The sequence below is a fragment of the Poromitra crassiceps genome (assembly GCF_964638095.1).
Source record: "Poromitra crassiceps genome assembly, chromosome: 18".
NCBI classification, from domain to species: domain Eukaryota; kingdom Metazoa; phylum Chordata; class Actinopteri; order Beryciformes; family Melamphaidae; genus Poromitra; species Poromitra crassiceps.
The window spans coordinates 1,478,942-1,505,614 of record NC_139636.1 but is presented as its reverse complement, the minus strand read 5'-3'; the positions used below and the strand labels follow the sequence as shown (position 1 = coordinate 1,505,614).

Below are 26,673 nucleotides of genomic sequence, written 5' to 3'. Positions count from 1 at the left end.
ATACGGCCAGAACGTATAGTCCCAGAACGCGGTTCCATCTGGACGAAACGGCTATATGACAAAAAACTTTAGCGGATACACCTAAAGTCGTCTCCGTGTGGACATGGCCTTAGTTGTGTCAACATTGCAATTTTTCTATCTCTGTGTGTGATATCAAGGCGGGTTCTATCAAGCAAGTCAAGTCTTTCAACTCCTAAGATTCCCTTTGCCCGCCCTCTCATTGGATGCAACAGAGTACATGCAAGGATATATGGAAACTCTAAATACAACATTGAATATTTACTTCTTAAACGTATAGCCTTGAAAAAATACTCAGATCTAGATGTGTAAAATAATTAGGCCTATATCTTCGCACTGGTCATGGTGACATTTCTGGAATATCATGAAATGTTTATTTGTATTCCAGACAGGGAAAGAAAGGCATGGAATTATATCAATTGTCGATGAAAATCAGGGAATTTGACAAATGAGTCAATTTCCAGGAATAGGCCAACATGTATTTTATAACTTGTTTCACACAATCATTGCATTATATGATGGTTTCTTTTCACACTATTTAGTATTTTAATAAAGCTGAAAAACAGCATTCATAGGCCCAGAAGGAATCCCAGTTTTAACTCATGGAAGTGACACTGACAATAGTTATAGAAAGTCATGAAAAAGTGATTCAATTTGACATCAGTCAGGGCCATGTTTTCATTTGATACTCTCATATATGTCAGACTCGGAGTCGGCATGGCTCACAAACATTTCGGCTAATTGTCTTGAGTCTATCCCAGGAAAAGGCCCACAATCCAGACCTTCCCTTTGTCTTCATACAGAGTACCACAGGCTTTTGTAGGCTTACCCCGGATGTCCCTGCACTCCTGCTTCTGAGGGGGGAAAGGCTATGGGGTTGTTGTATGGGAATCTTTGGTTAAATGCATGAACTAAGGTCTGTGGTTAACAAAATGTATGAAACAGCTAAGTTTGTGTTCAGCAAGATGATTTTCATAAATGAGGACCACTTTTATGACCTTTTGAAGTGTTTTCTAAAAATCACGTAAAAACAACAACACAAATGTCACTGTTTCATAAACGTTTGTTGACCACAGACCTTAGTTCATGCATTTAACCACAATCCCCAAACAAAAATCCAATTGCCTTTTACATGTCTTGAGTTCAGAAGTGCTACTTCTGGAGTCATTCCTCTATTGAATGAGTCAAAGCACTAGAGTCATTTCATATTTGCAAATCCTCTTTGTCTCTAAGCACTTAACTCCTGTTAAGAAGGGAGTTCTTCTCAGGTAATGATTCATCAGGACCTTCTTGGAGGTTATTGCAACAATGTCTGGAAGTTCTTGTACTTTACACTGAGACTCTGCCAAAGCACATTTCTGTGTCTGGCCTGTTGTTTTTAAGACTACCTTTTTTTATAGCATGTTTCAGCTCAGGAATTTAAAGTTCTCAAGGGACAGTTCTGCCCTTCAAAGGTCAAATTAAAAAGCAGAAATAATAGAACTGTTTTTCAAAGTTTAGATTTCATATAAACAAAAACAGACCCATAGGTGCTACTAAACAATATCCACTTCTGTACCATGAGTACTTTTGTCAGAAGAGTATTAAATGAAGTAATTCCTCTCTGGTTCACTCTGTCTTGGTCTTCTGTACATACTCTCCTTTAGCTTTGTAGCTTTGGCAGAGTTGTTTTCTGCTTCTAGAAATATTACAAAAAGATATTAGTAATATTGGAAAATGTAGAATGTGAAAATTTGTGGTGTAGAAGTTTGGCCCGCTAGAACCTCTTGGTGGCCTTGGACCAAATCTGGTGCGAGAGATCGTCCTGTAAGTGGAAGTCATTGCGGCGCTCTCCCTCATAGGAAAACAATGGCACAGCGGGCGCAGAGCTGTTTTAGCACGGATCATCTGCAGGGGGCTTACATGTATAGAGAGATGAGCTTGCTGGCTAATGCTATATGATGATTTACTGAGTGATGTGTTTGCTTTGTGTTGCAGGACTCTTCTGTCATACAGGTGACCAACTCTAACATAGAGCCGGTCGACCAGTTCAACCCCTTCCCTGCCCATCCCACGGTGAGACAGCTGCAATCTGATCTGCGTCACCATTTTGTTGTTTTATTTACAATTTGTAACAAAGTTCCCAGAGGCACGCACATCACATTAGAGATAGCTCCTATGAACCATTGATCGTAGCCTATATATTAGGGCTGTGCCGATTCACTTATCTCCCGATTCGATACTATCACGATACTTGGGTGCCGATTCGATTTATATTGCGATTCTTAAGTATTGCGATTCTACGATTATTGCGATTCGATATTACGATTTATTGCGATTTTTGTTTCTTTTTTTCTTTTCTTTTTTCAGTTTGTTTGCTTTTTTACACTAGATTAGAACATGGGAAAAGTTGAATCATACACTAGAGACTGTATATCATGAGTAGGGCTGGGCGATATAGTTAAAAACAGGGGCGGACTGGGATCATAATTCAGGCTGGGCATTAGATACCAAGCAGGCCAGGCCGATATGGGCCGACGCGCGTGAAATTTGGGCCGTTTGAAGCTCAATGTCGGTCGTTTGAAGCCCAATTTGGGCCGTTTGAAGCCTAATTTGGGCCAAGTCCAATTTTACAATGAGATGCACCTACTTTAACCCTGAAGTGTAATTATTACTTCAGACTAACTAATAAAGTAATACAACCACTAGTAAACCAGTAGGCGGCACCTGGCCTGCTGTTCAGTGAGTGGCCTGACTGCGGCACCAAAAAAAAAAAAAAAAAAAAAAAAAATTTTTTTTTTTTTTTTTTTTTTTGCTTTTGCGATTATCGATTCTTGAATAAAATATCGATCCAAAAAATCGTGACATTAAAAATCGCGATACTTAGGTGAATCGATTTTTTCTCCCACCCCTACTATATATAGCACCATGTGTAATGTTTTGGGCACCCGCCCTCTTAGATTAGATTAACTTTATTGTCCGATAAGTCCGAAATTTGTCTTGCGTCCCAAGACACTGTTTCTCATGAGTAAAAAAAAACTACAAAAAACATTTAAACAACAGTGCAGCAAAGTGCTACAACATGTAATATGACATCAGACAGACATGATAAGAATACATGACATTACAGGAATAGGAAAACAAACAAGTGGCTGCAGTGCCTCAACATATAATCCCTACCTAGAAGAACCTTGACGGACTCTGTTACGCCCCAAGTCTAGGGTTAGGACAGTAACATGAAATGCACAGAAACATGATCAAATTTGCAACAAAAAATGTTTATTACTCAAACTATAAAGAAAAAAGGAACGAGGACGCTCTACTGACAAAGGAATCTGGTCCAGCAGGCCGCCGCCTTCACTGATACCTGATGTTAACCCCCGGCCGGCACTGCTCTTCCCTACCACAATAGGTGGCGCCTCGCTCCTGCAACACACACAGAAACAAACATGATTGAGAAACAAAATACCAAAATGCACAAAGGAAAACAATTGAATAAAATGGTGTGTAAATGCGCGGATGAGAGGGTACAGGTCTCACACTCCAGTACCACTCTGTTGTCATGTTGAAAGTGAGTCCTCTATAGACCAAATCACCGTGACGTCACCATGTAAACAAATTTACTTCCGGGTACCACTTGGGGAAGGCGGCAGGTTTAAATGTGCGTGTTGTCAAATAAATGCTGTCAAACCCTCTCGTTGTTTTCGGCCGACTACTTTCAATTTAAATGGTTAAACGGTTGGTAAACATGCTTGTCCGACGTATCTAGCCTTTCTTCTGTGTTTGTTTTATGTAGTGTTAGCTAGCTAATAACGTTTGTTTGTCTGTCAAACTCGCTGTTTTTTTGCAGACTCGTTAACGTTACAGACAGAGCTACTGACGCCATGTTAATTTAATTTAGCTTCAAGTCTACTCTGGTCTGGTCCAACAGGTAAATTAGCTAGTCTGGTCTCCACTAACGTTAGTGAAAGTGTTGTTATGAATGATATTAAACAACAACACAACACGGACGAACCATTTTTGTCTTCTTTGTCTGTTTTTGTCTTCAACACGTCAGTTTGTGCCGTCCACCGCCATTATAATGTGTGGACCCAGGGGTAACCGGAAGTAAATGTAAACATCCCCGCTGATTTGGTCTATATAGGCAGACAGACAGGGCTGCTATCCAATCAGCAACCAAATCTCCAACCAGCTGCACCTGGGAAAGACTGGGCCAAAGACACTGTCGGCCACAAGATAAACACCCGCAACCAGGAAGTATGTCATGGAAATAGCTAACGACGAGGAAAATGGACCGGACTCTCAGTCCATAGACCCTTCTCACGGGGGCCATTTTGTGTCGAGAAGCCAGGGTAAACACAGGTGCAAGCAAAACACTAATGAGGGTTTCCAACTTCCATGATTGGAATTTGGAAACCCTCATTAGTGTTTTGCTTGCACCTGTGTTTACCCTGGCTTCTCGACACAAAATGGCCCCCGTGAGAAGGGTCTATTGACGAGTCTACACATAAACTATATAATTCACAAAGAAAAGAAGAAAAACAAACAACACCGTCGTAACTGACTCAAAATATAATCCCTACCTAGAAGAACCCTGACTGACTCAAAATATAATCCCTACCTAGAAGAACCCTGACTGATTTGAACAGTTTGACTGGGGAACAAAAGAGTTCCTCAGTCTGTTCAGCCGAGCCTGTGCGACTGTAAATCTTCTGTTTGATGGCAGAAGCTGATGTTCTTCAAATAAAATATGGGCCTGGTCGGACGTAATATTGCCGGCCACAGACAACATTCTTTATATTTATATTTTTTATAAATGTGAAATCTGTACAGATTCAAGTGTGCGGAAATTCCTTTTATATTTGTAACTCTAGTTATTTTTCCAGCACCTTGGCCGAGACTTGGCTGGGTTGAGCGGTGGCCCTCCCTCAGAGGGTACGCTGCTTGAAAATTTGACTCAAGCGTTTGACCCATGATTTCTGAGCAAATGCGTATCAGCCTACCTAGTCGAGTTCTATTTCATCCCTGCTGACCGCCAGAGGCGGTGCTTAAGCACTGAATATTCCCCTTCGCGCATGCGCAGTTCGAGTATTGTATACCAACAATGTCACCTGTGACCCCCTGGATGACCGGACCGAGGTTATATCTTCCGGTGTCATCAGGGATCATTTCCTTTTCAACTTCTCGCGCGCAGAGTGCTTTTGAAAGCATTACGAGATACTTCATATTAAAACGTACATTCCGTTGCTAGTAGTTCCGCGGCCGTTGTTGGTCGGAGCAGCGAACGTTCGCCCTCCAGGAGCTGCGACGGAAATATCTTCCTCGTATGAGAGGAGTTATTTTTTGTTCAGGTGGACGCTGCGGCGTTCTTTCGCCGGTAAGGCAGTGTTTTCCACTTCCCTCTCCGGACAAGGTGAGGTGACTTCATAATTGTTTGCAAAGCTGTATCTTCAACGATACCTACTGCTGCAGACTTGCCGGTGAGTGTCGCGTTGCGCAGCCTCCTCCCGGCATTACAAGTGTGGGGGTTGCGTTAGCGCTTCCCGGTTGTTATTAGTTATCGTTATTGTTATGTAACTTGAATAAACCTCTGTTGGGGAAGGCTGCGTGCGCGCTCCCTCTTCCCAGCATATGGCCTCATTTTGTTCATTAACGTTATAGCTTCAGCTCTATGATTAGAGTTTTTTCGTTGTAAGAGTGGTTAAAAGAAAAAAAAAAAAAAAGAAAAAAAAAGAAAAAAAGAAATAGCCTCTGCTGGTATAGGCAGCGTACGCGCTCCCTCCCCCCAGTATATGGTCTCATTCTGTTCACTAACGTTATAGCGTCAGCGCTGTGAGTAGTGTTGTCATTTTGAATGAGTTTAGATGTTGTTTTGTTTGGTGACTAACCACTGCTAGTTACAGTAATATTAATTAATATATATTAATTAATTACATTGTGGGTATATATATATACTGTGTAGAAGTAAGCCTCTGCTGCCTGCTGGTATAGGCAGCGTACGCGCTCCCTCCCCCCAGCATACAGCATCTACATGGAGATACCGCAGCAGGCGGAATCGGCTCCCGCAAGCGCCTTCTTCAGGCGCAGGCCAGCCTCTACTGCCTTTGAGGTCCCTCACTCAGTGGACTACATAAGGGAGTTGCAGGCCTGTTGGAGGGACACTGGAGCTTGCTCCCGTCTCTCTGCTGATGGTCGAACCCTGGCAGCCATGCACGACACGGCAAGAGTTGGCCTGGATCACATGCCAGCTATGGAGCCTGCCATCGCATCCCTCATTGTTTCCCCCGATGAGGCTCTGCGAAGGGATGCTAGGTGCCCCCGACCCCAGTGTCGGATGACTGACGACCTTCTCACAAGGGCTTATGGGGCGGGAGCTCGGGCCGGTCGTATAGGCAACTCCCTGTCACACCTCATGCTCGCCCTCTCTGCTTCACTACAGGAGGGCAATGTGAATGCTGACTCCGTGGCCTTCTGTGATGCGTCACTGGAGGCGTTCGGCCTTATGTCCAGGGAAATGGGACGGATGATGTCCATCCTGGTCCAAACTCGTCGCCAAGTCTGGCTCTCACAGTCTAATTTGACTGAGGCGTCGAGGAGGACTCTCCGTAGCCTCCCAGTGGAGCCAGGAGAGAAGTTCGGGTCAGCGGCACAGGAAGCGCTGGAACGAACCATCCAGGCTGGGCAGACCAGGCAGCAGCTGGCAGGTCTTCGCCGTATGCCTCCGCCCACCAGGCCCAGGGGCCCCTCGGCTGCTCCCCGAGCCCGCTTTCCACCACCAGAGCACATCAGTAGCCGTCGTGAACCTCAGCAGTACACGCAGAGGCGGGGCCGTGACTTTCGGCCCTCCAATCGGCCTCGGGCCCCGGATCCTGTCCGTCCCCCCTTCAGGGCCCCTAGGGGCCGGCGGGGCGGACATTGAAGCCGCGGGGCCGGCTGTCGGATATTTTTTCCATCAGCAGCTCAGGTACTGGGCTGCTCATGCTTCAGACCCGTGGGTGGTTGCCACCTTAACCCACGGGTACAAGCTTCAATTCCGACGCCGGCCCCCAACATCCAGCCGGGTCAAAATTACCATCATAAACGACCCGGTGAAAGCCATAGCCTTAGACCAGGAGTTGGCTGCCCTCCTGGCCAAGGGCGCCATCGAGGCTGTAGACCCTCTGTCGCACCCCAGGGGGTTCTACTCGACATACTTCCTCGTGCCGAAAAAGACTGGCGGGTTTCGTCCAGTCTTGGACCTGAGGGAACTCAACAAGTTCATGAAGGTCATGCCCTTCCATATGTTGACCACGGCAGACGTTCTGCGAACTGTAGCCCGTGGAGAGTGGTTCACATCCATAGACCTGAAAGACGCTTATTTTCATGTCCCCATTGCCCATCAACACCGGCAGTTTCTGCGTTTTGCCTATCGAGGCCACCACTGGCAGTTCAGGGTGCTGCCGTTCGGGCTCTCTCTCTCCCCACGGGTGTTCACGAGATGTGTGGCAGCGGCGCTTGCACCTCTGCAGTCTCAGGGCATGAAGGTCCTTCCGTACCTAGACGACTGGCTGGTCTGCGCACCATCCCGAGCTCAAGTGGCCCAAGATACAGGGTGCCTCCTGTCCCACGTGTCCCACCTAGGACTCAAGGTAAATATGGAAAAGAGTTGTCTAGAACCATCTCAGACCACAACCTTCATTGGGTTAGCATTAAACACTGTTACTATGACAGCCTGTCCGTCCCCACACCGTGTGGACGTCATCCTACGCCTTCTTCCCTGGTTCCAAAGGGGAAGACTGTTGCCCTACGTCACGTTTCTTCGGCTCTTGGGCAAACTGACATCCATCGCAGCTGTTGTTCCGCTGGGCTTGCTGTCGCTGCGCCCCCTGCAGAGGTGGCTGAACGGCTTCCGCTTGGACGCCAAGCGGCACAGACACAGAAAGGTCAGAGTGGCACAGCAGTGTCTCCTCGCCCTAGCCCCGTGGAGGGACGGGGCCTATATGGCAAGAGGGGTCCCTATGGGCTCCATCCCGTCCCGCAGGGAGACTGTCACCACAGATGCCTGCCCCGCAGGATGGGGTGCAGTGTGGCAGAGCAGGACGGCTCGCGGGCAGTGGTCTGGGGAAGACCGCGCCGGACACATCAATGTGCTGGAGCTGCGAGCAGTGCACCTAGCTCTCAAGAAATTCCTGCCATACCTGAGAGGCAGGCACGTCCTCATTCGGTCAGACAACACCTCGACAGTCTATCATATAAACCATCAGGGGGCAACCAAGTCTGCACGGCTGCTGCAAGTGTCAAGGGACCTCCTGACATGGGCGGCCCCCCGCCTGATCAGCCTACGGGCAATATATCTACCGGGAGAGCAGAACCACTTGGCAGACTTCCTCTCCCGTCAAAAGCCTCCATCAGGGGAGTGGTGCCTCAACCCAGAGGTGGTGCACACAGTCTGGAGCCGCTTCGGCAGAGCAGAGGTGGACCTCTTCGCCTCAGAGGTGTCGACTCACTGCCCTCTATGGTTCTCCTTAGCGGAGACAACCAGCCCTCTGGGCCAGGATGCACTGGCTCATCCTTGGCCAGAGGGTCTTCTATATGCCTTCCCACCGCTTCCTCTGATTCGGCTAGTACTTCAGAGAGTTCTTCAGGAGGGGCACAGGATTCTGTTGGTGGCCCCCTTCTGGCCAGGGAGGACATGGTTCCCTTTGCTGCACAGACTCTGTCGCAGCGCTCCATGGCGCCTCCCCGACAGGAGAGATCTCCTGTCCCAACTGGAAGGTCAGATCTGGCATCCCAATCCCCAACGCCTCCAGCTGTGCGTTTGGCTGCTGGAGGGCCCGAACCACTACTCAGCAGCTGTGTAGACCCTGTCAGGCATACTATAATGAATGCAAGGGCGCCATCCACTCGTCTGCAGTACGACAACAGATGGAAGCTGTTTTACAACTGGTGTATGGGTCGGAGCGAGGACCCAGTACATTGTTCTGTGCCTACTATCCTTGAGTTCCTGCAGTCCCTCCTGGACAAAGGCCGGGCTCCTGCTACTCTGAAGGTGTACGTAGCGGCAATATCGTGTCGACATGCCAGAGTCGACAATGGCACAGTGGGGAGCCACAGTCTGGTGTCCCTCTTCCTGAAGGGGGCTCAGAGGTTGCATCCTCCAAGAGCCCCGAGAATCCCAGCATGGGATCTTCCCCTGGTGCTGGATGCTCTATGCAGGCCTCCCTTTGAGCCCTTGGCACAGGCGGAGCTAAAGTGGGTGTCATGCAAGACTGCATTCCTCCTGGCCATTACCTCAGCAAAGCGGGTCAGTGAGCTGCACGCCCTGTCTGTCAGTGTCTCATGTCTGAGGTGGAACTCAGATGGCTCGGGGGTCACGCTGTGGCCAAACACAGCATTCCTCCCTAAGGTGCTGTCGCACTCACACCTCAACCAGCCAATACGGCTTGCACGATTTGACCCCCCACCAGGAGAAAGGGGGGACAAGCGGGAACTGCTGTGCCCAGTGCGGGCCCTAAGAGCCTATATTACAGCTACCATGTGCATTCGACAGTCAGAACAGCTCTTCCTCTGTTATGGTGGCCCTAACAAAGGTTGCGCTCTCTCCAAACAGCGTCTGTCCCACTGGATTGTGGACGCTATCAGCTATGCCTATGGGGCGAGTAACCGCCTCCTGCCAGCCGGCGTGAGGGGCCATTCTACCAGGAGTGTCTCCACATCATGGGCTGCCCTGAGAGGGGTATCCCTGGGGGACATATGTGCTGCTGCCTCATGGGCGTCACCAGACACTTTCTCCAGGTTCTACCGGGTGAATGTTGCCACTCCCCATCCACTGGGCGTGGTCCTGGTGCCAGAATCCTCTGATTCTACTCATTGAGGTGGGTACTCAGGATTCCTCGTGACTTTGCTGGTATAAGTCATTCAGTGCTTAAGCACCGCCTCTGGCGGTCAGCAGGGATGAAATAGAACGAAAGTTACGTATGTAACTACGGTTCTATGAATCCCGAATGACCGCCAGAGCGCTCTGTCACTCAGAATCCTCGTGTGCTCGCGAGAAGTTTCTGTAGGAAATGATCCCTGATGACACCGGAAGATATAACCTCGGTCCGGTCATCCAGGGGGTCACAGGTGACATTGTTGGTATACAATACTCGAACTGCGCATGCGCGAAGGGGAATATTCAGTGCTTAAGCACCGCCTCTGGCGGTCATTCGGGATTCATAGAACCGTAGTTACATACGTAACTTTCGTTTTAAGCCGAACAGAGAGACAACTATACCATGCACTACTTCCATACTGTGATAACACTCTGCACAGTCGACTGGAAAAACAGCAGCAAAATCTGTTTGTTTGGCTCCAAAAGACCTTAGTCTCCTTAGAAAATAAATGTTGAACTTTATTACAAATATAATCTACAATATGTATGCACTCCAAGATAGAGCAGCATCCACATATCCCTCAATATTTATTAGCACAGTCTTGCTCAATTTGTGTGTCTTGGACAGTAACTGGAGGAGGATACTCACTCTCTGAAAGACAAAAAAGTATTTATTTTGCATTAATGATAAGTGAATTGTCCTCGCACCACTGTACTAATCTATCTGTACAATCCTGATAGATACTAAGGTCATCATTCTTTGGTACCCAGCAAAGACAACAGTGTGGTGTCATCTGAACAACTTGAGTATAAATGTGTTTGGACCCTCAATTCTACAATCATCTGTGTAGATTGTGAAGAGAAATGGTGAACTTACGCTCCCCTGTGGTGCTCCTATGTTAGTGAAAATAGGAGTGGAAAAAGTCTGGTTGACTTTAACCAACTGTACTCTATTTGTGAGAAATATCTGTGATAAATCAAATGAGGATTACACCTCCATTTGCACCATCTTTAACCAGCTCTTAGATGTGGAAACAAGACAGAGACACATACAAATACCCTTGTCAGTGTGACAGTCGAAAATTGCACGATAAAGTACTTGAATAAAAAAATACATCATACACACACACACACACACACACACACACACACACACACACACACACACACACACACACTTGTCAAGCAGGTCAGTGCATGGAGCATGATCAGAACAACTTGTAAGAATCAATTTGTAACAAACATTTGGTGCAATATATGGATATTATTTTTCAGGACAACCTAGCTGCTCCACCCTACTCCCTGACCCCAGGCTCCACCACTCCCTACCAGCCTGCGGTGTTACAGCCATCTTCAGAGCCTACTCCCCAGGTGAGTAAGTCCAGCCTGCTGGACCTTCTCGCTGTGCGAGCCCGTTCTTACTTCAAGAAGACAAGTTCTTACTTCTTTCAAAGCCCTGGATGTGATGTTGATAATGATCAGCAGTACTATATAAACAGGATGTGACTGGTATCCGCTCTGCCTCGCTGTCGTCTCTTCTCAGATAGCGAAGGGTTAAGTCAATGCTAAGTCAGTGTGGCTGGCTACGCAAGGCAAGCACTGTCTTCTTAGTTGACACAATATTATAATGAGTCTCCGCGGTCCATTGGTGATCTCATAAATAGCATGGTTCAATAATAACAGGTAGTTTTCTATCAATATTCCTGCAGTGAAAAATCAATAGGCTTTTATTCTGAAATGCTACATCAGATTGTTATGAAATTTTCTGGGTGACCCCCCGGGGTGGAGTACTATGAGTCTGAAGTGGAATGGTTCAATAATAACAGGTAGTTTTCTATCAATATTCCTCCAAATGTACATGTGATGCAGTGAAATATGAATAGTTAGAAGGCTTTTATTCTGAAATGCTACATCAGATTGTTATGAAATTTTCTGGGTGACGCCCCGGGGTGGAGTACTACGAGTGTGAAGTGGAATGGTTCAATAATAACAGGTAGTTTTCTATCAATATTCCTCCAAATGTACATGTGATGCAGTGAAATATGAATAGTTAGAAGGCTTTTATTCTGAAATGCTACATCAGTTTGCTCTGAAAGTTTCTGGGTGAACCCCCGGGGTGAGGTACTATGAGTCTGAAGTGGAATTGTTCAATAATAACAGGTAGTTTTCTATCAATATTCCTCCAAATGTACATGTAATGCAGTGAAAAATCAATATTTAGAAGGCTTTTATTCTGAAATGCTACATCAGTTTGCTCTGAAAGTTTCTGGGTGAACCCCCGGGGTGAGGTACTATGAGTCTTTTATTGTGAAATGCTACATCAGATTGTTATGAAATTGTCTGGATGACACCCTGGGGTTGAGTACTATCAGTCTGAAGTATAATTATTTTTTAATAACAGGCAGTTTCCTTGAACTATCCATTTGAATGTTCAGAAAACAGTGAAAAGAAAAAAAAAGTAGGCTTTTACTTTGAAATTGTACATCAACTCTCATAGCGTGCAATTGTAATTATAATATGTAAAAATTAGAACATTTAATTAGTATAGATTTGTTCTGGGAGTGCTCTTTTATTTTGAAATCAGTTCGCGCATGCTTTTACCGTAATGCCTAGTATATACACGCACCACAAAACAAGTGTGGGCTAGAGTGTGGGCTAGAATGACTGAGCTTTCCGAGGTGTGGGCTGGCTTGACTGCAGTGTTCCTGTCCATGCGGACACTTGTGAAACCTGGTACCTGTACCAACGAGTCTGGGTAGTCGTCCTGAAGCCAGGACTCTGTGTAAATCATGAGACATGACTCACGATATTCGTGGCAGACCCTTGTATTCAGGCGAAGTTCTTCCATCTTGTTCCTTAGGGAGCGAGCGTTGCTGAATAGTATTGATGGTAGCGGTGGCTTGTTACACCTCCGGCGGAGACGATGTTGAATGCCGCCTCTCTTTCCTCGTTTGCGTGGCCGCCTATCTCCTCGCTGTTGCAGCAGCTCCTCCGGAACGTGGTCCAGCAGGCCCGGTTCTGGTGTGGCTTTTTCCCGAAGGGACAGCAGCCATTCCCTGCCGTAGACCCGCGTCGCTTGCTCGCTTCCCCCAGGAAGCACAGTGTTTACGTTGTATTGCGTGCCGGTGCAGATGCTAGCTGTGATTAGCATTAGCAGCAGCAGCAGCACTCCAGCAGTCTTCTTCCCCATCGTATTATTGTCTCTGAATCACTCACTTACTTCGGGCCAGCTAGTTCGCCAGCACCCAAACAAACTCCAGTACACTTGACAAAACTTTGACGAGACTTGACAATCTTAAAACCAACATACGATTAACAAACAGACGCCGTTCTCTTGTGCCCGAGTCGCAGCCGTGCCGCGCCTCACTTCCAGTTGATTAGTTGATTAATCGATTATTTGATCGACAGATAATTAATTGACAGCTATTTTGGATAATTGATTAATGATTTAGACCAATTTTTAAGAAAAAACAACAACACAAAAATGATCTCGTTCCAGCTTATTAAATGTGAATATGGTTTATTTAGTCTTCTATGAGAGTAAACAGATTCTCTTTGGGTTGGATGTCATCCTGGGCTTTGGGGGAAGAGTCACCGACATTTTTCACCATTTTGTGACATTTTATAGACCAAATGACTAATCGATTTGCCGAGAAAATAATCTACAGATTAATCGTTAATGAAAATAAATAAGCGTTAGTTGCAGCTCTAATGTTTATATGTTAGGTCCTGTTATCTCTGTACCATGGGTCAGTGCTGTGAAAGTCTTGACAGTTGTCTTATCTCTCTGCACCAGTTTCACCAAGATACATTTGTGAATGTTTTCTGTCCCTGTTCAGGCCACAGCAGTTGCAGCCCAGGCCAACCTGCTGAGGCAGCAGGAGGAGCTGGAGAGGAAAGCTGCTGAGCTGGACCGCAGAGAGCAGGAGCTGCAGAGCCGAGGGCCCGGAGGTCTGTCTGAGAAACACTCCCCACTTTACACTGACTGATCAGAGGCAGAGGTCTGTCTGAGAAACACTCCCCACTTTACACTGACTGATCAGAGGCAGAGGTCTGTCTGAGAAACACTCCCCACTTTACACTGACTGATCAGAGGCAGAGGTCTGTCTGAGAAACACTCCCCCCTTTACACTGACTGATCAGAGGCAGAGGTCTGTCTGAGAAACACTCCCCTCTTTACACTGACTGATCAGAGGCAGAGGTCTGTCTGAGAAACACTCTCCTCTTTACACTGACTGATCAGAGGCAGAGGTCTGTCTGAGAAACACTCCCCACTTTACACTGACTGATCAGAGGCAGAGGTCTGTCTGAGAAACACTCCCCACTTTACACTGACTGATCAGAGGCAGAGGTCTGTCTGAGAAACACTCCCCACTTTACACTGACTGATCAGAGGCAGAGGTCTGTCTGAGAAACACTCCCCACTTTACACTGACTGATCAGAGGCAGAGGTCTGTCTGAGAAACACTCCCCTCTTTACACTCACTGATCTGCACTCTGCTGATGGCTCACATTTGTCTAACAGACAGAGGATGAGAGAGTCACTGTGTGGAAGTATTGCAGCGTGCATACATACAGACGTGCCAAAAAAAGTGCTTGTGTTCATGTTAACCGGTCTACAGCGGGCCATATACTGTATTGATGGTATTCTGTTACATCACCACACATCCATCTAGGTAGGAAAATAACAGGTGATTGTAATCAATTAACATGTGATTACAATCACGTTTGTAGACAACGATGCATACTTCTCTCTTGGCCCTCTTGAAAAAGAAGTTCTTAATCTCAATTAGGCTAACCTGGATAAATAAAGGTTAAACAAACAGTAACTTTTGGGGGATGGAGGAACCGTTATGTACAGAAAACCTGACAATATGCTAGGCCCATGTGGAATATATATGGAAGATGCATGAACTGTGCAAGCAGTGCTGTAGTTGTAGTACATTATAGTCTGTATATATACAGTACTTGACCTCCTTAAATGTATCTCTTACACAAGCTTATCTAAAAGTGGGTACAGTTGAGTCTGTACTATTTTGAGGCAAACAATATTTAACCTACAGCATGGACCATACTGGCTGAAAGCCTACTTCAAAAAAATGTATGTTACAGTCTGTAGACTAAATTGTTTCTAACATATCTTATTATAAGGCGAAGCTGAGGAAAAAACACATATTTCTCTGTTCCCCTCAATGTAATATCTCTGAAGGGTAATGTGTGAAAAATCAGATCAGCTATTATTAAGCCTGCCAGTAGGAGTGCTGTGTCAGGCTCTTGATGAATGCAGTCTTCTCTCCCCCCTGAGAAATTGCTCAAAGACGAGATAAAGTTAAACTAGCTGATAACTTCAGTAACATTCCCTCATCATTTTTTCTTGTATATCCACCATAATTTTGCCATAATTGTTGTCACTTTTCTCAAGTGGTGGAGATATCTGGTTTTGTAAATGAGCTCCTTGATCCCTAACAGCGTTGCTGCCGTCTCTGTTTCGACAGGCAAAGCGAACAACTGGCCTCCACTTCCCAAGAGCTTCCCCATCAAGCCATGTTTCTACCAGGACTTCTCCGAGGAAATCCCCCTGGAGTACCAGAGGGTGTGCAAGATGATGTACTATCTCTGGATGTGTAAGTGCACTAAGATCATGTACTAGCTGCAAAGAAACCACTGCCTGTGGGTGAATAAACACTAACTTTGGCTGTGTTACTGGAGGTGTAACTAAGTACGCTTAGATGGTGTTACGCCCATGGATGTTTATAGTCAGATGTTGTCAGTCAGATGACACTTTTCTTTGAGCAGTAGATGCTTTACTGTATGTATGTACTGTACATACTGTTATACAGTACATACTGTATGTATGTACTGTATAACAGTATGTACAGTACATACTGTTTTCACTTTTCTACAATCAGAACATGCTCATTTGTATTCCTGAATAAAAATAGCCTTGATGTAGAAAGTCTGACATCTCATTATCAGAATACAACATTTACAACCCTTTTGATGGATTTTGATGCTTTCCATTTGTGATTGATTACTGATAATAGAGAGCCAAAGTGAACATCACTTCCTGCTTTTCTCCCTGTACCAGCGCTGAAAAAATATGAATGGCGGTGAACGGAGAATGGCGTTACTTTTTTGATCCCGTTTGACTTGTGCCACGGGGTGCCAACGTTAATTTTGTCAATTTAAAACATAACTTTGTATGTCAAGAAAGTCGCAGTTTGTCGCCAAACTGTTGCACTATAAGTTATAAATCAGAAAGACTACATACACTGTCGCCTAAGTGACATCACTTTCTCTACCGGCAAAGACGAAGACCGGCGACATGCCATGAGTTCACTGCCCTTTCATATTTTTTTCAGTGCTGGTACAGGGACAAAGCAGAAAGTGGCGTTCCCTCTATACTGGTGTCATGGGGGTGTGCATACTGATGCTAAAGGGGATATTGCCACCTTGTGGCGGCCTACAGACACTGCAGGCAGAACATAGCTTATTGTTGGCCGGCTAATGCTGGTTTCTTTAGTGTCTGATGTTAGGTGCAGTGTTTGACTGGCAGTGTATTGTATTATGTTGAGTGGGATGTAACCTTTAACAGTCTTGTCCCCTTTACTGAGATTTATTTTTGTATAGCTCCCTGTAATACACATTCTAATCAATAATCACACTTTTATTCAATGTTACCTTGTTTTCTTTTTCTTTAGCCAATCTGCTATTCATATTATTTAACTTCTAATTCCTTGTCTTAAGCTCCTGGAAACAACAATTAGAAAAGTGCTAGTCAAGTATTTTTTAGTAGTAGCAGTAGTATTAGTGATGGTAGTAGTCCCTCCAGGCAACTATGTGGCACTTATATAACTATGTGTCCTATATAAATGAAGCTGCTGATTATCGGTATGAGTGACTCCTGTGTGTTGCTGTGCCTCTCCAGTCCACTGTGTGACGCTGTTCCTGAACATGCTGGCCTGCCTGGCGTACTTCACCACTAACTCTGCGTACGGCGTCGACTTCGGCCTGTCCATCCTCTGGCTCATCCTGTTCGCTCCCTGCTCCTTCCTCTGCTGGTACCGGCCCGTCTACAAGGCCTTCAAGTCAGTCTCCCCTTGTCATTGTGTTTTGCTCTACATCTGTAACATCCACTGTTACCTATACAAACTACATACATCCACTGTCTCACTGTTACATCAAAACTAAGAAATGGCCTTGCCTGATTCTCTGAGAGGAAGCCAAAGCTGCTCCATTGAAACAGATACCCGGATGATCTTTGAATAAATTTGGATGCCTGTTTATTTTTTTTTATTTTTTTTGTTTGTTTGCCTTTTTGTTTGTTTGTTTGTTTGTTTGTTTTTTCCCCCTTCCATATCTCATTGACAACACTTTAGATGTTATTTCACGATCTTTGTTGTGTTCCTTAGCTTATGCCTACTTCTTAAAATACTATAGTAACCCGAAGAAACTATACATTACATTTTCTTTTATTATTATTCAAGTGTTGCTGCTATGCATTCTGCTACTAGAGTTTATATCCTCCTGTAGATGTATCATGTTCATTTTCCTTCATAGTACTGTAAGCAGTGCTATTCATTTTTGTTGAGATAGACAAAGCTATTGATGAATGGACACTTTTGGCTAGACTGACTTTTATTTTTGAAGAGTTTGATTTGAAAATAAGATGATTCAAGATGCCCACCATTTAAAAAAATGCAGCACATTCTTTTGAAATGATTGCTGCCACGAAATAAAAACTCACTTTAGGTTATTATTGTTGAAGCTAACTTAAGACCTTTTGTTTGATATCATCTGTTTTGTTTTTAATACACGGACAAACTCATCCAAAACATTTGTAGCATTTTTGAGTGAAACCCCTCAGTCATCCCCCTTTTTTCCCCCTTTCAGGACCGACAGCTCCTTCAGTTTCTTCTTCTTCTTCTTTGTGTTTTTCTGCCAAGTGGTCTTCTTCATCATCCAGGCTGTCGGCATCCCCAAGTGGGGGAACAGGTGGGTCACACTCTTGTCTATAGAACCTGTGATCATCTGAAATGTGTTTTAGAAGAAAAGAGAGAAAAGCGTGGTGAGACCAAACTGTTTATTCACAGTGGCTGCTGAGAAAGGGAGATAAATTACTCTAAATGAATCAATGCAGTTCTCTCAGCATCATCATTCCAATGTGCTCATTATACCGCCAAAGAGGCACACTGTTTTTCTGTGTGTGTGTGTGTGTGTGTGTGTGTGTGTGTGTGTGTGTGTGTGTTCAAAGCATTTGTGTAATGTAATGTAAAAGCATTTGCATAATGAAAACAGAAGTGTCATTTCATGAACAGTTGGAGATGAGTTTCATTAACTGTTAAATGGCAGGAGATTAGAAAATCAGTGTTGTTATTCGCATTTAGTTTACATCGTTTATGCAGTTATCTCTGCATTTCTGGTGGCAACAGGGTGGCATGGTCAATAGGGAGTCTGTGTCAAATATTTCTTTATTCAAGATTATTTTCATTGGCAATTTACAATTGTAGTATGGAGGCTCAGGTTTTACAAATATTGATAACAATTACAAACAAACAAGGGGAAGAAAATATGTGGTTAAAGATGATAGATAAATACATCACATAGTATGGGGAAAAACAAAACATACAACCATACATATATACCCGTCCCGCCCCGCCCCATAGCTACTCAGAGTGCTTTGTGTTAAATGCATAAATTATCACACATCCCTTTCGCTAAGAAAGCGAGTAAAAATAGGGAGTCTGCTTCAGCAGTTGGACCTGGGTTTAAAACCTGCTGCTGAAGTGTCCTTGAGCAGGACACTGAATCCCCACCTGCTCCAGGGCCACTGTTGTGTAGCTGACCCTGACCTCTGACCTCCCAGTATTGGTACAGTATCACTTTGTGAAAATGTGGGTTGCAGGATTTTTAACGTTCTGCAGCGATGAGGGACGTCTCCAACATGTGTTCAGTCTCACCTCTTCATCACATCATTATACACACAAGCATGGTATAATCCTTTAACTGAGGTGGCACCGGTGAAAATTGAGATTTGGGCTGGATTCCACCGCTATAACTTTTGGTTTCATAAAGTATATACAAAACAGATGCCAAGTTGCCAACTAGGCCTATAATATGTTTTTATACCTGCTGTGTCAAGTGCACCAACTACACAATTATTAAGGGGGGGGGGGGCAATATGACAATTTTCTCAAAATCACATGCAAAACACTTAACTTGGTTGATTTGGCCACCAAATGAAACATGCTCGGGGATGCAAAGTAGTCACCTTTAGGTTACAGCCACCTTTTTGATCCCAAAATAGGGCACTTCAGTGAATGATTTTTTGTGGTTTTGTGTCTGCCCTGGTATCTTTCACCTTTTTCACTCTCGTGAATTTGCATCCCTGCATGCTGCTTAACAAAAATAGCTGGATCATTTTTTGTATTTTGTATTTTTACATCAGCTTTTTGTTGTTCTTTTGTCATTTCTATTTTCCAGGGTATGTTGCATGGAAAAACAAAATGTGAAAATTTCACCATATAATTTACTATCACGGTATCACCCTACATAGTATTTGCAAATAATTCCTAAAAACATGTCTTTACAAATCACTCTAATCAGCTATTTACTTAATTGTTTACAACAACAAGTTGTAATTGTGCATTTTCTATTAAATACAAATACAATACTATATACAATACAAATAGGTGATGTATTAGTATTTGTGTCTGTGTTGAACATACTAAATGTCTTCCTGATAGGATCTTCAGTATCTGCAGTCTATTAGCTGCTGTCTTGTGTCCTCTTCATTTTCTGCCTCCTGCATCTCTTCTGCAGAGACTTTACTCCATGTCTCTAGCCTGCTGCCTCTCTGTCTGACTGCTGCCCAATGTAAGTTTCTGCTGCTGACCAGTGTTGGACAAGTTACTTTCAAAATGTAATATACTACATATTACTAGTTACTTTCATTTGAACGTAATACGTTACTTTACAATATTACTGTCTGTGTAGAGTATCTCGTTACTACACTACGTTTGCATTACTTTCACCAAAATAACAGCAGTAGCAGAATGACATCGCCGCCCCGGAACCATCCCAATCCCCCCCCCCCCCGTCCCCCCCCACAGTCTTGATGTCAGTGTAAACCGTCCAAAATTCTAAATGTTATCCTTTTCCTTTATTATTGTCATCTATAGTGGTTATTTGCATAAAAACACACAATTTGATTAGGAAATGATTCTAATCCTTATTTAAATATGTGTGTGACAAAGTAACTGGTATAATATTACTGAAATAATATTAGTAATAAGTTATATTACTGAGTTACTGCTAAAAGTAATGTATTACATGTAAGTAATATGTTACTTTTGTAACGAGTTACCCCCAACACTGCTGCTGACTCTGTGCTCTCTTCTGCCTGCAGGCGCTAACTCTGCCTTCTCTGAAACTTGTGTGTTTTTTTAATATATAAATAATAGTAAAATATGTTCCAAAACAGACGTGCCTTACAGACAATAACAGAAATAAATAGAAGCCAAATCTAGACTTCTGTCAGACCAGAAGTTGGATTTAAAACAACCCTTTGCCTCTGGCTGCCAGACTGTGTGGACTGACCTGCTGGAGGAGTTCAGGTGGCTAAAACACTATCGTCTTTTCATTCACTCATTCAAACTCACTTGTATAGGCTTGATTTTACGGAATGATCTTGTATTAATCCTCCTTTTTTAATGTTTTGCTTGAGTGTTTCTTGCTCGTTAAGCACAAATTACTAATGAAGTCTGCCACAAAGTGCTTTACAAGGCAGTGAAAGGACGCAAAATAATTAAACTGAACAAATCACAATTTGACGGCAGGCAGTCCTCATTCTGCCACTTCCTTCCTGCTTTTGCATGGAGCTCATCAGCTTTTCTTGCTGCTTGTTAAACACAGTCTTCTTCTCTGGAGCTCGATCTAAACTGTCCCCTGACTGGACCACATTGTGCCATGATGGAAAATGACCTTCAGCTTCACTCGAGTTGCTCTCTGATCACCTTTAACTCTTTGCTTGGCCCCAGTGGCTGGATCGCCTCGTTCACCGTCATCAAAGACTACACGGCAGTGGGAGCCATCATGATGGTGGTGGCCTGCTTCTTCACCATCTGTGCTGTGCTGTCCGTCATCCTCCTCAAGATGGTGAGGGGCTTTTTCAAATTTAATTACGTTTTTAATGTGGTCAATCTTACTTTGTGCATTTTTGTTGTTGGCATTAACATGTAGGAACTGTGGCCTTACTGGCCTTAAAATTAAAATACTTCCTATGTTTTAAAATCCAAGCAGGGAAAAGTCATCATTTTGTCAGCGGGATTTTGCATTGAAAGCTCTGAGAAAGGCTTGATTTCTCCATAGGAATTTTGACATAAATTGACATTAGAGTACATTGAATTGAATGTTGTATTCCTATGTTGATCTCCGTTTATTCATTGTAATTACCTGTTGGTTGCTTAAGACAGTGGTTCTCAAAGGGGGGTCCGGGATCCCCCAGGGGTCCTTGCAGAGGTTCCAGGGGGGCCCCAACAAAAAAAGGAGATAATTTATTTTCACTATAATTCCATCCATAAATGACAATGACAGAATGTATGACTATTTTGGTCATGGGTTTTATACAATTTCTGTAATGAAACCGCTAGAAGCAAAACTCTTATAAGATCTCATTTGTGTCTGTTTAGGGGTCCTTGACGTGGATTTTTTTTTAGAACCGCTGGCTTAAGACACAATTGAGTTTAGATTGTACTGCTGTTGTTATTTTGGTGTCTCGGTGTAGAACCGTATCTCTTCAACTGTCCATGTAGTTAGATGTGCATTGTAATCGATTACTTTTATCAGCCTCTATCGGCGATCAAGGAATAGACCCCTTATACAGCTTGTCAACATTGAGCTGCGCGCGCAACGTGTAGGCAGAAAACCCTCAGCCCAGCATTCACAGACAGTGAAAAAGCCCCGCTGTCAGGACTGCTCTATGCCCATCTGCAACACACAGTTATATTTTAGTTTTAAAATGCAGTTCTCGGCTTACTACCACAGCTTATCGCCTAGTGATAAGCAATGTTATGCATCGAAATTAACGTTGTTTAATGGGATATGTCTTACAGACCCATACGCACTGGCGCTGTCAATTGGCCAAGCCTAGTCATACATATCGTGCATTCCTTTATAACTGGGGATAGCGTAGATAATTATTCTGTAACTTGCAAAGATATATTATGTTGATAATGCACACAACTCAATAATGACATTATGTAACGTTACTTGGTCGTTAACTAACCGAGCGATGTGGCTGAGCAGCCTACAGTTTCAGGCAGCTTACCTGATTATGAAGAGAACTGCAAAGTCGGGCATTTTTAACGATTTCCTCTTTCGGCTTGCAACCAAAGACACCTACGGTTAGCATTAAAAGCAAGGACTAAATTTTTACCGAATCCCGTCAACTCATACTGCTTTTATGCTAACCGTAGGTGTCTTTGGTTGCAAGCCGAAAGAGGAAATCGTTAAAAATGCCCGACTTTGCAGTGCTCGCTCATTTCATATCAGGTAAACTGTAGTAGGCTGCTAGTAACAGCCACATCGCTCGGTTAGTTAACAACCAAGTAACGTTAAATAATGTCATTATTGAGTTGAACTGATTGGAACGAGGACATCATTAAAAATGCCCAACTTTGTAGAGCGATGTGGCTGTTACTAGCAGCCTACTACAGTTTACCTGATATGAAATGAGCGAGCACTGCAAAGTCGGGCATTTTTAACGATTTCCTCTTTCGGCTTGCAACCAAAGACACCTACGGTTAGCATAAAAGCAGTATGAGTTGACGGGATTCGGTAAAACTTTAGTCCTTGCTTTTAATGCTAACCGTAGGTGTCTTTGGTTGCAAGCCGAAAGAGGAAATCGTTAAAAATGCCCGACTTTGCAGTGCTCTTCATAATCAGGTAAGCTGCCTGAAACTGTAGGCTGCTCAGCCACATCGCTCGGTTAGTTAACGACCAAGTAACGTTACATAATGTCATTATTGAGTTGTGTGCATTATCAACATAATATATCTTTGCAAGTTACAGAATAATTATCTACGCTATCCCCAGTTATAAAGGAATGCACGATATGTATGACTAGGCTTGGCCAATTGACAGCGCCAGTGCGTATGGGTCTGTAAGACATATCCCATTAAACAACGTTAATTTCGATGCATAACATTGCTTATCACTAGGCGATAAGCTGTGGTAGTAAGCCGAGAACTGCATTTTAAAACTAAAATATAACTGTGTGTTGCAGATGGGCATAGAGCAGTCCTGACAGCGGGGCTTTTTCACTGTCTGTGAATGCTGGGCTGAGGGTTTTCTGCCTACACGTTGCGCGCGCAGCTCGCTTTGTTGTCATTGTGACGTAGGCGTATAATTGGTCTATAGTAGAAATATTGTGCGTCCTGGTGGCTCACCTGGTAGCACGCATACCACAGAGGCTGGGTCCTTCACGCGGCCGACGTGGATTCGAATCCGACCCGAGGTCCTCTGCTGCATGTCGTCCCCTCTCTCTCTCCCCCCGCCTTTTCTGCCTGCCTACTGTCCTGTCTAATAAAGGCAAATACCCCCAAAATAATCAAAAAAGGGGGGGAATAGCACAAACATTAGGCCTACCAGTTCTCTGACACACAGCTCACAGTATACTATATGAATGCCTACAGTAGGCTATATGAATGAATGTGACTTTGCAGCCATTTGCTGACATGTCTCCCTCCTCAGGTCCACAGTCAGTACCGGCGGACCGGGGCCAGCTTCCAGAAGGCCCAGCAGGAGTTCTCTCAGGGCGTCATAACCAACAAAACCTTCCAGACGGCCGCCAGCTCCGCAGCCTCCTCCGCCGCCCAGGGAGCCTTCCAGGGGAACCGCTGAAGCTGAAGACTGGGCTGAGCTCAACTCGGGTTAGCTGGGCTAGGCTAGGCTAGATCAAGGTCTATAGATTACCAGGTCTAGATCCCAAACTAAACTAAAGTTTCCTCGCTGAATCAATGAGCAAGTTTCAGTTTAGTGAGATCTCCGTCGGCTGGTCTTCCAGGATTTTATTGGGACCTAACTGTACTTGTGTAAATCGTGACCTGACCTTGCAAAGCCCAGTTTACACCAAAGATTCACCACGAGACGAGACGAAACTTGCAACTACTCGCAACCAGTCCCTGCAACTTGAACCAGTCCCTGCAACTTGAACCAGTCCCTGCAACTTGAACCAGTCCCAACTTCAACCAGTCCCTGCAACTTGACAAGCTGAATTTCTGGCAATGCCACCAGCCCGGCTACAACTTTTCCCTGCAATCTTCTGAAAGGGGTTTTGTCTCGTTGCGTGTCATCATTGGTGTAAACTGGGCTTTAATGCGTGGAACCTTGAGCTAGACCCCTCCCCACTTCCACTCCCGCCATCAATGCTGATGTAATTCTCCCGTGTTCACTGTGCTTTTCACATTCAGAATCTCTTCCACAGAGCAAAGGTGACCCAGTTCAAAAGGGCAGTGGAAGACAAAGTCCCCCATCCAGGTGCATTATGCATTAATGCGTTAATGAAGTTGACTGATTGCTATTTCAGTGTCTCCTCCTGGCTTTGTGTATTTCATTTGCACTTTTTGGCAATGCTCTTCAGTATAATGTGCATCTGTGCACTTTCTCCAAGGTGTGTGTGCGTGTGTGCGTGTGTATAGTATGCGTGTTTTCCTTACCAATGGTGGATCATGATTCTGTAATATATAAACAAAATGAAGTATGTGTGTTCGCCAATGATCGCCTTCAGCCCTGTTTTCTAGCTTCTGTCTTTGTCATTGAACCCTTTTATTTTGTCTTCCTTTTCATTTCAATGTACATGATGTATAGTAGCTGAATGGAGGGTGTCCTGTATGAAGTTAACCATAGTCCCGACAGGTTTGGTTATTATTTTTTACTGTAATTATCCATTTAATGGGTCAGCTTATTCACAAAGGAAAACAATTCCATCAAAGTGCTCAAATTGACAGACAGTTGCCATCGCTTTCAGACTGAGCTACTGCGTTTTCATGTTTTAAACAAAGTGTGCCTTTAACTCCTGTCCGGAGCCAAGGTTTTGAGAGAAAAGTGATGTGCCATTTTAGAGCCAATCTACTCCTGCCACAGTTTCATCTACTCAACCAACACGAACAGCGGCCTTTAAAATAAAGTGATCAAATATGAGTTGGTATTTAATTTATGCTTTTTCTATCTAAAGACGTTTGCGTTATGCTTCATTCAGTTTGATGCTTGTAAATGGTTCTGTCACAACTACATAGAAATACATATATATGGATATGGATTTGGATTTGGCTTTACATAAGAGTAATTTTTAATGCTAAACTATCAAAACCGATGGGTTTTTAAATCCGTGGTCAATGAAGTATGGCTGACCAAATCTGTGAACTGTGCCTTGCCAAGGAGTCGTTTCTCCTTTTCACTCCCACTAGTCCATACCTGGAGATCTGCCTGCATCAGCTCTGCGCAGACTTGCCAAAAAATGCCCATAAACAGCTTAAAATGGAAAATTGAAAAATCAGCTTCGTCAGTCCCTGGCTATGCCAATGCTCAATGCCCTGTGCACTTTCAGATTGATTGGCCAATGCGTTGGGGAGAAAAATGGATGCGGACAGACAGAGAGAGTTTTCCTAATTTTATAGTAGGATTGTCACTGGTTCCTAAGGTAACCAGTGCAATGTTGACTGGGAATTATATAGAGAAACTGCACAGTTTGCTTTGATGGGCTGAGATCATACAATCCAAAGCCTCTTCTGTCGATTTACCACTATCAATAGGTTTGTTAGGAGTGTTATTTTTCCACATATATCTATTTTTTTTTTCAGTGCTGCAGGGCATTCAGACAGTGTCAGACAATTGGAGAGGGAAAAAACTAGAAATGGCAGCATCAGCAGTATGCAGCTAAAGTATTGAACTGGACTGCAGGGTCATTTTTCATCATGGATTGTTTTAGTTTGTAATCATTTCAATTCTGGACAGTCTTTCTTCTTCCTTAAAGATTACCATCAAGCTCTAAATTATTTGTGGATTGATGTATATTTTCTATGTGATTTCTTATATTGGAAGACATACAGATGTTTATGTGATGTATTGTTTTAAAACATTGGTTTGGATGTAACGGATAGTAGTCCTAAAGAGTAAAGTAAGTGCAAATTCGGAGATAAATAATTATGTTTTAGCAGCAGATAACGGTTTAATGTAATGTTCAATCAAATTTGCTTTACAATTTTTTTTACAGGATTTGTGTTTATTCACACATCTTTGTACGCAACGTTTTGGGATAACAATTCAGTGCCTTTTGTATTTCAATATTGAATATAGCATCTAATAAAAATGCTTTGCTTTCATTGAAAACCGAAATTCTCACATTACTTTTTGCTTTAAAGATCATCAGAAGATTTTAGATGCCATAATGGGTCGAAGAAAAGGTGCCATATCGGCTGCATTATCATAATCATAATAAATGGTTTGATATAACGCTTTACATAAGTTCTGTTATTTTAAAATTCTACTGGCTAAATTCTCTGCATAATTGGGAAATCTTTGTGTCTAGTAAATCTAAAAATATCAACCTGTTAAAAACTTGCAGGAGTCACCCAAATTTGCCTTGCTAAGCATTTATTTCGTTTACAAGTTAACTCAAGAATGAGAAGAATGACTACTTTGATCATATGATAATTTTACTATAGAAAAAACCCATTATCTAACAAAAAATATTCTCACATTTGTTCTTAAAATCTTATCAAATGGGGTCTGTGGCCCAAATGTGTACCAAGTTAGGGATCCTT

The 26,673-nt window shown here is 43.8% G+C and overlaps 1 protein-coding gene across 1 annotated transcript in view; it reads left to right on the top strand.

Annotated features, from left to right (window-relative positions):
- LOC310792697 (secretory carrier-associated membrane protein 2-like) overlaps positions 1 to 26,258 on the top strand; it is a 33,087-nt gene extending 6,829 nt beyond the window's left edge. Inside the window, exons 2-9 of the mRNA XM_083654423.1 lie at positions 1,996 to 2,073; positions 11,126 to 11,221; positions 13,690 to 13,801; positions 15,346 to 15,474; positions 16,779 to 16,938; positions 17,744 to 17,845; positions 20,890 to 21,007; positions 23,603 to 26,258. Of these exons, the coding sequence (XP_083510549.1) occupies positions 1,996 to 2,073; positions 11,126 to 11,221; positions 13,690 to 13,801; positions 15,346 to 15,474; positions 16,779 to 16,938; positions 17,744 to 17,845; positions 20,890 to 21,007; positions 23,603 to 23,752 (945 nt within the window). The 3' untranslated portion in view covers positions 23,753 to 26,258. The remainder of the gene's footprint in view (positions 1 to 1,995; positions 2,074 to 11,125; positions 11,222 to 13,689; positions 13,802 to 15,345; positions 15,475 to 16,778; positions 16,939 to 17,743; positions 17,846 to 20,889; positions 21,008 to 23,602) is intronic.
- The last annotated feature ends 415 nt before the right edge of the window (positions 26,259 to 26,673 follow it).